The sequence below is a fragment of the Colobus angolensis genome, unplaced genomic scaffold (assembly GCF_000951035.1).
Source record: "Colobus angolensis palliatus isolate OR3802 unplaced genomic scaffold, Cang.pa_1.0 Scaffold255, whole genome shotgun sequence".
In the NCBI taxonomy this organism is placed as follows: domain Eukaryota; kingdom Metazoa; phylum Chordata; class Mammalia; order Primates; family Cercopithecidae; genus Colobus; species Colobus angolensis.
The window spans coordinates 4,278,617-4,291,675 of record NW_012115766.1 but is presented as its reverse complement, the minus strand read 5'-3'; the positions used below and the strand labels follow the sequence as shown (position 1 = coordinate 4,291,675).

At 47.1% G+C, this 13,059-nt stretch overlaps 1 protein-coding gene across 1 annotated transcript in view; it reads right to left on the bottom strand.

The window, feature by feature from the left end:
- Window positions 1-13,059, bottom strand: part of SLC7A1 (solute carrier family 7 (cationic amino acid transporter, y+ system), member 1) — an 85,152-nt gene that overhangs the window by 21,476 nt on the left and 50,617 nt on the right. Inside the window, exons 3-4 of the mRNA XM_011946934.1 lie at window positions 4,838-5,221; window positions 1,849-2,007 (exon numbers count right to left, since the gene is read on the bottom strand). Coding sequence (XP_011802324.1) covers window positions 1,849-2,007; window positions 4,838-5,207 — 529 coding nt within the window. The 5' untranslated portion in view covers window positions 5,208-5,221. The remainder of the gene's footprint in view (window positions 1-1,848; window positions 2,008-4,837; window positions 5,222-13,059) is intronic.

The window sequence follows — 13,059 nt, the reverse complement described above, 5'->3', positions numbered from 1 at the left end:
GCCCACCCAGGGACACCCGAGGACTGCAGAGATCGGAGCACGCGCCCCTCTCATAGGGACGGGAAAGCATGGACCCGCACACCAAGCCGCTCCCGCTCACTAAAAGAATGCACTGCTGGGAAACAGCCTCCAGGAACAATTCCAGGAAGAAACGCTTTGCTCAGTTTCCTGGGAGAATGGGCATTTTTCAGAAGAGGAAATTATTCTGATTGACTTTGGGATGTTAGTGATATTAACAGTAACAACTAACTATGGTTCTGGAACCACTAACACACATGGTTCCTCATCGGACTCAGTGCATATAAAATAACATCCGAGCTAGGCTAGCTCTAGCTTGCAAACTCACATTTTTTTTTTTTTAAAGAAAACTAAGTAATAAAGATGCCCAGGATCCTCTGACAGCGCTGCCTTTGAGGTGTATGCCCCAGCACCACCTTAGGCTGAAGAGGTCATTCAGGTACTTCCGTAGCTGAAGTCTTTGCTGCACAAGAAAAGTGGCATAGAAGGGGCTGGTACCACTCAAACACAGCCAGGATTTGAGACCGCTGCTCTGCCATGGACGCCCCTCATAGTTTTAAAATAAAAACTGGTTGGGTGCAGTGGCTCACACCTGTAATCCCAATACTTTGGGAGGCAGGCAGATCATTTGAGGTCAGGAGTTCCAGAACAGCCTGGCCAATATGGCAAAACCTTATTTCTACTAAAAATATAAAAGATGAACTGGGTGTGGTGGTGCGTGTCTGTAATCCCAGCTACTTGGGAGGCTGAGGTGTGAGAATCACTTGAACCCAGGAGGCGGAGGTTGCAGTGAGCCAAGATCGCGCAACTGCACTCCAGCCTGGGTGACAGAACAAGACTCTGTCTCAAATATAAAATAAAATAAAATAAAATCTGCTGTACTTTTGAGATGGAATTATAAAGTACAGATGTTAGAAGAGAATTGTGTGATTAATCACAGGGAGAACACCTCAACACAACAATATATTTCTTCTTTACTGTTCCTCCTTCTTAAGTTTATTAAAATGAAACCTCACTAGTGCAGACTTACTTTCTGATGCATGTTTCTGCCAGCTGGACCAGAAATACTGCTGAGACCAGCCTGAGTGAAGTTATTTCAATTATGTGGTGTGTAAAATAAGGCATGTCATTTTTAAAACTCATCCAAGATTTTCTAACCCCAAATGAGAATTTATCTGCATTTCAGCTTCACGTTTATGCAGCCCCACAGAGCAAAACTCGCATTGCACTGGCCAAGACATGCACAAATGTCACTAGCAAGAAGTTGCCATCAGCTGTGTTCAGGCAGTCTTTGGGATTTTTCAAATTCTGTAACCACAACTCTGTCATAAAACTTATCTGTTGAAAGGGTGTTTTGATGGTTGTTAGGTGTAAAACCATCCAAGTCGTCTTCAGACGCCCCAGGCACACATTAGTGTTCCAGACGGAGCTCATTCCTCCACATTTTCCTGGCTGATGAATGACAGCTTTGCTTTCCAAATGGTCATCCTCTGAGTCAAAAGAATTTTTATTCCCAGGATACTCATACAAAAAGCCTGCAGTGCTGACAACATCTTATTCCACAAACAACTAGGCTAAACACCTAAGATTCTTTTAATGAAATGGCATACAACTCAGCAGCTATGAAGCAGGCCAGCCCTATCTGAATCTACAAGAAGCCACGAACACAGGGACAAATAAAGATGCCTGCATGAACTACAAAAACAAAACAAAAAGAAATGGGGTTGTGGTTAAAGAGATAAGTAAAGAAAGGAACTTAACAGGAGCCTCTCGGGGAACCTCTGACCATCACTCTGACCTGATCTCTCTTTCAGTGTGGGCTTTCTTTACCTGTCAAGATGAGAATTATGATCACCGCGAATATGTCAGGGTTTTCAGCCAGCACGCCGGGGGCGTTCAGAGCCATGTGTGTCCGTGAGAACTCCCCGATGGGTCTGCCTATCAGCTCGTCGAAGGTGGCGCTCCAGGCCCTCGCTACGCTTGAAGTACCTGCCCCAAAGCACACACAACAGAGGGATGTGAGGACAACTGTTGACCAGGTACTTGCAGTGCAGCTCCATGTTCGTAACATCATTGCAGGAGTCACTGACGGTGCACTGGAATCTGGCGGCAGCAGCCAGACCACAATGCATGCTGAGCCAGAAGTGACGGTCAACTGGTGCTAAAGTGCGAGAAGGCTTCTAGGGCCTACAGAGGAATGCATTTCACATCCCACCCAATATGCACAGGTGTATTCTATCAAATATATATATCCGAATAAAAAGTTTGCAAAACAAGTGTTACCCTTACCACCTGAGAGGCACTCTGATAGTGTGCAATGCTACCTATTTTGTTGCACTGAAAAAGTAAACATTGATGACAACTCATGAAGAACTGATTTCATAATGCACTCCTGGGGTGCAGCTGGCAGTCTAGAGGAACCCCGCTCAGGAAGCCTCTTTTCTAGGGAACCCTTGGCAGCAGAGATGATGGCGCCTGCACCATAATTCTTCTCCCAGCAAGAAGAGGGGTCCTAGGAGGTCCTTGAAGGGGCTGAACCCCAGCTCAGGGACAAAGTCACTTGCTCACCGCAGAGTAGGCATCAGCCACCTCTGCCACTTTGTGCCTGAACGTGACTCGGAGGCCATGGCATCCCCAGAGTGCGGGACCGCAGACAGACCCCAGCTCTCCTCATTCTCCCCTCAGCCTGCACCCTCCAGCGCTGGAGAGCACCAACAGGGCAGCACCCAAAATGCCAACAATAGCTGGCTGCTGTCTTTCACTCTCGTTCTCTCCTCTCATATAATTCCGAAGAGAGTCAGAATGCGTTTCCATTGGTGTTTCTCAGGAAATGTCACTAAAATTCCAGTATTTTCATAGAGCATTTTCCTTTATTTTCAAAGGGGGCCTTGTCGGTGACCATGGTCCTAATTATTCACCGCATACTGCCAGAGTGATCTGCAGAGATTCAATTTCACTATTTGGTCTTATGATAAGTATCTTTCCAACAACTCAGAAGTTTAACCACATTTCTTCCTCTTGAGCAGCCAATCTATTATGAATTCTGTAAAAATGGTCTTACAATCTCCCTGTCACCCCCAAAGTGGCTGGCTCTTGGCAAATGTGGCTCCCAAACCCTGTCCTGCTCAATGAGAGGGGCTACCCCAGCCTTTCTTCCCAGCCTACCCTCTCCCAATTTCTGAATCATGCCTTTAAAAAAAAAATGTTTGCTGGAAAAACTGCCCTTCCCAGCAGCTAAGGCTGCAAATATATTTTCATAATGCATGCAAACGTTCTCACACAAGCAAATGGCACTCTGGCAGAGCCTTTCATTTGTTGGTCTAGAAGCTGCAAGCAGTTCATGCTCAATGTCTATTTTATGCTCAGGTAAATCCTCTGGAAACCTAACGGTCCATTTACAATAGCTACATTCCCAGTGAGAGACTTCAGCTTGTGAGAACCATGTGTGGCTGTAAGTTTTGATGGGGCATTGAAAGAAAACATTATGAATTTTATTTTAGAGCCCAGAAGAGTAAGCTATGTTGGCTCTCAGCAGATACTGCAGCCGCTGGAAAGAAAGAGAAGGTGCTGCTCAGAGAGTGTGAGTGTGTGCCCTCTGCCAGCTGTCCTGGTGAAGGGGGAGTGGTGCCCCCTATGCAGAGACAGGGCTGCGGGGAGCCCAGGGCTGCGAGGGTCCCAGCACGCAGCATGCATGGCAGGGAGGGTGTGGTAGGGTCCAGTGGGAGCTGGCACAGAAGCAAGGTGGGACCCACATGGCTCAGCTTACCAGGTCTTACTGTTTTTTCACTATTACCAAAAAATTTGAGAAAAAAAATAAATGGCATGTTGAGTGGCCGTTTGTACTCTTTGCTTCTTCTGAGACTTAGGTTTTTGTTTAAGTTGACGTGTTCAACTTCAGTTGTAATCAAAATAGAAAAAAGCATAAAGGGAAGCAAAGCATGTTTACCTGGCAAACTGGAAAGATTTTCTACATTTGCTTCTTTATTTGCTGGGTGGTTGTGTTACAGGCCGATGTCCAGTGTCCACACTGCAGGGAAAGGGGCCCCTGGCTACGTGGAGGATCACAGTCAACAAAGGCCTTAAAAACATGCAGGCCCACCAAGAGCCATTCTGCTCCTTAGACAGTTTTAAGGAAAAGAATCATGGCTAAGCACAAAAACATAAAGTAATTAACTGTTTATAACAACAGCAACAACATAATGGAAACAACCTGAACAACCCATAAAGACATCCAATATGTTACACGCTGTGTATATGAATCTATACAATGGTAGGCAAGCATTAGAAATGTTACCATGGAAAAATAGCTAATGATATGAGAAGTCTTTATATTGTTTTACAAAGAGGTATACTGTACAAAAATAGACATTTAAATTCACAAAAATGTTAAAACAATAGTTCTATCTGTAGATAGTAAACTGCTGAACAGAGAGTGTCTTATGTATGCCTTCATGGGATCCCTAGTATCTAGCACAATACCCGGCACAGAGCAGGTACTCAATAAACATTTACTAAAAGAAAGAATGAATGAATAAGAGAATTAGTTTCTCCACGTTGTCAGGCAGGGTATTTCTACTTTCTTCTTTGTGCTTTTCTTTATTTTCCCAATTTTTCTCTATCAGTGATGCATTTACTCTAGTAATTTAAAAACATACTAAAAGAAACTAAATACTTTTAAATGAATCAGAAACAACCTATTAATTCTGTGCCTCTCGTGTTAACAAGAATGACCTCCCCATGGGGCATTCGCCCACACTTTGGAGGTGGGAACAAACAGAAAAGCGGCAGAGGGCACAAGCTCTGGGCCCCCGGTACCTACCGATGATGTAGGAGAGGATTAAGTTCCAGCCAGTGATGAAGGCCCAGAGTTCTCCAACGGTGACATAGCTGTAGAGGTAAGCTGAGCCCGTCTTGGGGACCCGAGCACCAAACTCGCCATAGCACAGGCCAGCCAGCACCGAGGCCAGCGCAGCAATCAGGAAGGAGATGACAATGGCAGGGCCTGCATTCTCACGGGCCACAGCTCCAGCCAGGACATAGACGCCAGCACCCAGCGTGCTGCCCACCCCGAGGGCCACCAGGTCAAAAGTGTTCAAGCAGCGAGACAGCCGCGTCTCCTCCCGGCTACAGTCCACCACCTTCCGCCGCAGCATCTGCTGGCCAATGTTGAGCAGGACTTTGCACCCCATGTTGCTGTTCAGAGCTGTTGAAAAAGAATAAAGATGTTTCCTGATTGCTCCTCATTTCATTCCATCACTCTCATCTTATCACATTATTGAAACAGACAGTGATCAGGTCCTTCATAATCATTTCCTGCTAAAATGCTTAATTCGTAGAATTCCACCATCGATTGTCAGAAGCACACAGCCTTCTCCAGTTTCACCAGCACATACAGCATTATCCCAGCAGGTCAACAGATAGAGCTGACTTCATTTCGAGGTCTCTGAGCTTCCACATTGGTATCAGGTCCTCTTAATGGAGACTCTTCCATGGGTGGAAATTATGTAGTAGAGGAAACACACATTAATGACATTGTTCCTACACTCAGTCATCAGATAATACACCAGGAAAAACAAGGTGTTAGTTCAAGTATGCTGTAACAGAAGGCAAACCAAACCATATCGTAATTTCATGATTAAATTACATTATTAAATTATTAAAACTCAGAGGTCCTGAATAGCAATAACAATGTTTTTTTTTAAGATCTTTCTAGGATCCCCTGAGGGTAAGGAGCAAGTTGTTTTCACTTTTAAGGTAACACAGAGGTAGGGCGAAGCAGAAAAATGTTGAGTTATTACCAGTGAGGGCTTTTCGTCACTTACTACTCCAGGAAGCACTTTTCTTCTGGGCTGAAATGTCAGCCCAATGTGCTCTGTGGTACATGATATATATGCATATCTGATATGCTCTTGGGCACTTATCACGAGAGGACATGTATCCATCCATCCCACCCTCACATGGGACATACCCCATTAGGGCCCAGGACACCTTGCGCCTTGTGGGATGGTTCTGAGATTGCTTTCCTCCAACCTACAGGCCCAACTTGCCTGGCCAGACGCAACAGGTGAGCCCTTGGCAAGGACAGGCCAGCAGCCACCCTCAAAAAGGGGGAGCTTTGCTCTCCACATCTGAAGGGAAGCGACTTCCTTCCACAGAGTCCAGGATGGAAGGGTGGGGGTGGGAAGACAGATAAACTCTTCAGTGGAGAAACCTGAGGACCACTGCCTGCAGCAGGTGACCGAGGCCAACAACACTGACAGTCATGTTGGCAGAGTGATGTGATGAGGGGGCACTTCATCTCCCTGGTCTTTCCCCCAAAACCCACAGCCCCAGGCTAACCATGGGAAAACCACCAGACACATCCCATTCTACAAAATACTGGACTGATTCTGTCAAGGTCATCAAAAACTAGGAAGTCTGAGAAATGGCAGAGCCTAGAGGAGCTAAAGAGACGTGAGGACTAAATGCAATGTGGGATCCTGTATGGGATCCTGGGACAGAAAAGGGACGCCTGGGGAAAACGAGGGAAACCTGAATCAAATATGGATGTCAGTTAGTGACAGCACATCAATACTGATTATAACCAATGTACCCACCAAAATAAGATACACATTCCTAATGTGAAACGGTGAGGGGCACATGCAAGCTCTGTACGCTTCACGATTCTTCTGTAAATCTAACGCTATCCTAAAACAGAGTTTATTTTAAAAATCTAAGACAAAACAACAGCATGTGCACAGAGAAGCTATCATCATGACTTCTGGCTACTGAGGTACATGCAAAAAACCACCAGTTATTCACGTTGATCATCAGTTGGTATTTATTGACCTAACTTGGCTGCAATGAAGTCTCTTGAGATGGTAAGTCTAGAAAAGTCCGTGCCTAAGCACCTGAACACTTCCCTGCCTGCCCACACCTTTGCACCTGCAGCTGGCGGGCAGGCACCGTGCAGCAGGGCCTCCCCAGGCTGCCGCTCAGGGCCCCTCGGCAATGGTCACATCACTGATCAGCTCCAGGTCGTGCAGCAACTGGGAGTGGTGCCTGCTCTGTTTTACCTGACAGGCCGAGGGAAGAGAATAATCCCAGGACTCAAAAATTTGAGCTAGAATGGGGAATAAAAATCATCTGATCCTATCCCTTTGTTGCATAGATGGGGAAAACAGCTCAGACAGCCAAGTGTCAAACAGGGTCACGGGCTCTGCAGGCGCCATCCTCTGGGGCTCCGGCGGCATCGCAGGTAGGAAGGAAATGATATCATGGTGTAGCAGGTGGGGCAAAGTGGGGAGGAAATGAGGAGGGGGCGCTGCTTGTGGAACAGTGCTGGAGTGGGAAAACCAGACCTCAGAGTTTGAGAAGAGCAGGAGAGGGTCCCTGAGGCCGACAAGAGAAGAGCAAGCCGAGAGAGACGGATGGCTTCCCGGGTTGTTTTCAGCAACACACGGGACTGCTTCTGCAAGCCCTCGAGCCAGAGCGGTTCTGAGGTGTCTCAGCAAGGCAGGGATGCCTGCGGCTTCCCAGGCAGTGAAGTGAGAGCCTCGGAGTGGCACCAGGGAGGAGGAGGAGCAGGAACCAAGGACCTGGTGGTGCTGGGACCCCAGGACCTGCAGGCTCAGGGGGTGATTTCTCCTGGAAATGCCTTTTTCTTTTCTTCCTTTTGGGGAATTAGCCAGATTTATTCAAGTCAAATTGTAAATCACAACAAAGTGTTTAGTAAACAATTGCTTGCATAGTAAATTGAAAGGGAAAATGCAACATAGCCCTCAGCTGAAAAGCCTGTGCTGGGAGATGTGCAAACACTGCTGCAGTCACTTCTCAATATCCCTTTTGGCAGGGAGGGGAGTAGTTTAAGTAGACGAGCCTTGAAGAGAAACAGGGTGTGAAAACTCCTTATGACTTGCCCTGTTTCGGATCTGGTGGGGCAGTGCGGCTGGGGGATGCACAGACAGTGCCTGTCTGCTCCCAACCTCTCCCAGATGTCATTTCTGCTCAAGAATAAGCAGATTCTCTCCATAAAATACTAAAGGCCGGCCGGGTGCGGTGGCTCAAGCCTGTAATCCCAGCACTTTGGGAGGCTGAGATGGGCGGATCACGAGGTCAGGAGATCGAGACCATCCTGGCTAACACGGTGAAACCCCGTCTCTACCAAAAAATACAAAAAAACTAGCCAGGCGAGGTGGCGGGCGCCTGTAGTCCCAGCTACTTGGGAGGCTGAGGCAGGAGAATGGTGTAAACCCGGGAGGTGGAGCTTGCAGTGAGCTGAGATCCAGCCACTGCACTCCAGCCTGGGTGACAGAGCGAGACTCTGTCTCAAAACAAAACAAAAAAAAAATACTAAAGGCCAAGTACAAGGGAAAGACAATACTACTCAATAGCATTTTCTTTCCTAGGCCTCACAGGATAACATAACCTACATGCCCAGAAGGTGAGAAGGGGTCGCCCTGCCTTTCTCTGTTCCGGGCTTTTCAGGAGGGCTGTTCCCTGTTTGCACTCCTTTCTCAAAAATGTGCTGTTGCCCTAGGCAGAACCAAAGCCACAAGAATAACCAAACGGATTCTTGGCAAGGAGCGCACCAGAGCCCAGACACACACCAGTTACATAGTTCTGGGCCTCCGTGGAACAGAAGGCTAATGTGAGCCGGCTGCTCGCATAAGAGGACAAATGACGCCTGTGGAGGTGCACAGATGCAAAGCCTATGCACACACGTGCACCTATGTCACCACCAGCACAGATCACTGCCACCAGTTGAAAACCCACTCAAAGAACCAAGCAACTTATGCTGGGGGGACCTCTGCACCCCCTTCAAAATGAAGGGGCAGGTGATTAAACCACTGCAAGCTTAGACACAGATAACGGTTTTCTAACATAATGTGAAAAGGGCCTTTCTGGGGAGACATCTGTGCACAGATGCGGCTCATTTCCCCTGAATAGGTACGCAGCGGCCCGTTTTCTTTGGGTATAGTTCTTGGCCTGTTTCCCCCGCACCAAGCCCAGGGAAGTGCTGGAGGGAAGTGTTTGGGTCTCAGCGGGGTGGGGTGGGGACAGCTGGGTTACTTTATTGCTTGCTATCTAGGGAGAAGGCAAACTCAATTCCTTTGGAAGACACTAGAACAAAGATGCGGCCAACTGCTGCTGAGAAGCCCAGAGCTGATCATCTGGAGAACATAAATGTTTCAGGCTAGGTGTTCACTCCTACTTCCCAGGGTAGGAGAAAATGAGACACTTACTCTGTCTTGGGTTTATTTTAGGAAATATCCTGTCTCCTTGGAAGTAATGCAAAAAACCTGTTCTCCAAGTGGTTTTATCTGTCAGCATTTTGTACACATTATACCAGTTCTTACATTCCTGCCAGGACTCCAAAGCTGGTTGTTCAACCAACAGTGAGGCTGCACAAAGCTACTCTGCACAGAATTAGTCTAATCATTCCAACTCCAGCAAGCAAAGTCAGCTTGGTAGAGACTTCCTGCTGTTGGGGTTTACACAGAAAGTTGCCAGAATACTTTGAGAGCATTACCTGGAAATTAGGTGAGGAGGAATTTATACAACAGTCGACGCCTCCTTTTATTTGAGAGTTTGATGGAAATCTTGCAATCCCAAGTGTCTCGGAGCCATTTATTATCAAAGAACACTTACCTGCGGGGTATCCTCAGAAAAGCAAGTTTCCCACAGGAATTCTAACTCTGCATTCTATTCTAGTAACCACTACGTAACACCAGGAGTTTTACTGGCCCAATGGGTCAGAATTTGAGATAAAGACTTTTCCGCTCTATTTTAAAGATTTCTGATACAAGTGAGCAGGGGTGGATGGTGTGATGTTTCCAGCCTTGAATGTAACGGATCTTTCCACCACTGACACATTCCAGCTTAATGGCCTCCTTGGGGGACGGGAGGAGTCAAAAGTAAGCTGTTATAGTACACTTGGAAATGCCCTTCTTTCAAGAAAATCTTCATCTTGGGATCTTTAGGAAGCCAACACTTTTAGTTTGCCCTTTCAGTGGCCTTCAGAATGGCTGGGTCCTGGCAGATCCCTTTCTCCAGGCACCTGGCGGGAGCCAGCCAGAGGAAAATCTTTCACCCTTGCAGGAGAAAGACCGTAGTCTACGTTTGTACCAGGCTAAGGAATCTCTGTCTTTGCTAGGGTGGTAGCACTATTATAGGATACCACGAATGGGTGGGCATAGTCAATGGCGTCTTTTCAGCTTTCCTCAACAAGAGTGGCTGGCCAGCCTCATGGCTGGCATGTGGGCAGCTGCCCAGCACTCCCAGAGTGCTCCAGATTGACTGTGCACAGAGGGGCAGCAGGGCTCGCACAGCTGAGTGAGCTGCAGCCACAGGTGGGAGAAGGGGACGCTGGCCACGGTGGGAGAGGACGTGGAGTCTCAATGACAACGGCAAAACCTCTGCTGAAGGAAGTGATCTCAAACCAGGATTCACTTCCCCACAGATGTTAGGAGGCCCAGGTGCAAGAACTCAAATTTTAAAAAACAAGTCAGATCAGATGGGACTGGCAGACACTAAGGATGGAGACGGAAGGAGGTAGGCATGGTGTTATAAAAAAAGAGGTACGAAAGTGACAGAACTAAACACAGTCTTGAGAAGCAGCAATGGAGGTCCCTTAACAGGCAGAAAGAGACTCAGAACAGAAAAGGAAAGTAACGGTGGTCAGTGCCTGAGACCATCAGAGGACAGGTCATAACTGACCTGACATGGACTCATTAATCCCGGGTGAAGTGAGCCTGCTACAATGGTAGATATCACGGTCTTTCTCCTGTCATCAGAAGCCACTGCCAGTTTGGGCATGAGGGGCAGGGAGCAGATAGGAGGACTGATCTTAACAAGTTTAGTACATATCAAAGGGAAAATCCTTATTCATAAAAATTCAATTCACATACAATGTACAGAAGACTGACAAATAGAGACTAGCATAATTGGGAAAATCATGAGTGACATGCTCACAAATGTTGAATACAGTTTAAGATCATTCTGGATGTTAACATGATGTCACTAAGAGAAGTGGAAAAAATGAGAAAAACTCTTCCTGTCCAAGAGTAGGAAAATTATGAATAACTTGCAACAGCATATGACAAAATAATGCAGCCATCAAGAATGTCTTTCTAGACTATGTACGGACAATGAAGAAATGTTCATGACAGGTTCACAGAAAACGTATATATTTTTGGATAAGCAAAATACATATGTATCCTTTAAATGCCAGATAAAAAGTATATCAAAATATTAATAGCAGTAATTTTATTATTCACTATCGTAATACTTTTCAAAATTCTCTTTAAAAATTCTATTTTATTTTTGTCATTAAAAAATATATACAATCTTTCCAAAGTCATTCTGCATTGCAGAAGGCATGTTCACCTACAGGGAGTATAGGCAGAGAAAACCTTTCACTGTGCAAAGTGTCACTAAAGACTACATGAGCTCAGCCAAGCGCAGTAGCTCGCGCCTGTAATCCCAGCACTTCGGGAGGCCGAGGCGGGTGGATCACTTGAGGTCAGGAGTTGGAGACCAGCCTGGTCAACATTGTGAAACACCATCTCTACTAAAAATACAAAAATTAGTTGGGCCTGGGGGCAGGCGCCTATAATCCCAGCTACTCAGGAGGCGGAGGCGGGAGAATTGCTTGAACCTGGAAGGCGGAGGTTACAGGGAGCCGAGATCACGCCACTGCACTCCAGCCTGGGTGACAAGAGTGAAATCTGTCTCAAAAAAAACCACATGGGCTCATTTGAAACCAGCCTGGGCCACGTGGCAAGACATCATCTCTACAAAACATTTAAAATTAGCTGGGCACTGTGGTATGCATCTGTGGTCCCAGCTACTTAGGAGGCTGAGCCAGGAGGATGGCTTGAACCCAGGAAAGCAAGACTGCAGTGAACTGTGATCACACACTGCACTCCAGCCTCGGTGACAGAGGGAGGCCCTGTTTCAAAAAAAAAAAAAAAGACTAAATGAGCTCCACGACCATAAGAAAACTGAATTGGAGAGAGTAAATCAAAGAATCAAAAGTATGAGGATGGGAGGGGTGGCTCAAAATTATGCAGCTTAAAAAAAAAAAACAATAGTCCACTTGTGCAATGAGCAGCAGAGAAGGAAATGGCATAGTGCAAGGCCCCAGTCTCACTGGGAAGAGGCTCTTCCTAGAATGAAACATGACTTCTGAGCTTGGAGACTCTTTTAAAGGCCCCAGGGTCTACATCTGGCTGACCCCAGGCAGCTAGTGACATGCTGAGGATATAACAAATTCCACCCAAAGTGATTGATCCCATGCCTGTTATGTGCAAAGCACTGTGACAGCTGGGGTTTAAGAGAAATGGGCAAACCCCGTCCTTATTCTTGGAAAGCACAGGGTGGTGGGGTGGGGTGGGAGGCTATGAACATACACAGCGACTCCTGGAGCACTAGGGTCCCGAAGGGGAGTGTGGGACAAGGAAAAGGTCTGTCTCAAAAAGCCACTACTTTCATGGGGGAAAAAAAAGGTGGCCTTCGCTCAAGAAGTACAGAGGCACAGAGCCATTTGGGCACTTCTGTATATTGAGCTGGAGGCCTTGGTTATAGACACTTTACACTCTTCTAAAATCCACAAGCTGCAGGCAATGTGACTGCTCGAGTCTGGCACAAGGCGGGCCAAGGGCCAGCGTGATGGCTGAACCAGGGGTTTCAGTCCTTCAGGCCTTGGTGACTTCACAATCAGAAAGCCTGAGAGCCCCGCCTCCCCACCACGGCTTCTGCCTACTGACTCAACAGGGCTGGTGGCAGAAGTTCCCAGGGACCTCTGAGGTCCCACAGACAAGGTTTACAGCCCACCACTCTAAGTCTTACAGCAAAGGCAACATTACACGGAGAGGAGTGTGGGAGAAGGCAGGGATCAGAGGTTCTGCAGGAGGAGGAAGAGGAGTGTGGGAGGAGGCAGGAATCAGAGATTCTGCAGGAGGAGGGAGAGAGGTGGGGAGGAGGCAGGAATCAGGGGTTCTGCAGGAGGAGGGAGAGGAGTGGGGAGGAGGCAGGAATCAGAGGTTCCGCAGGAGGAGG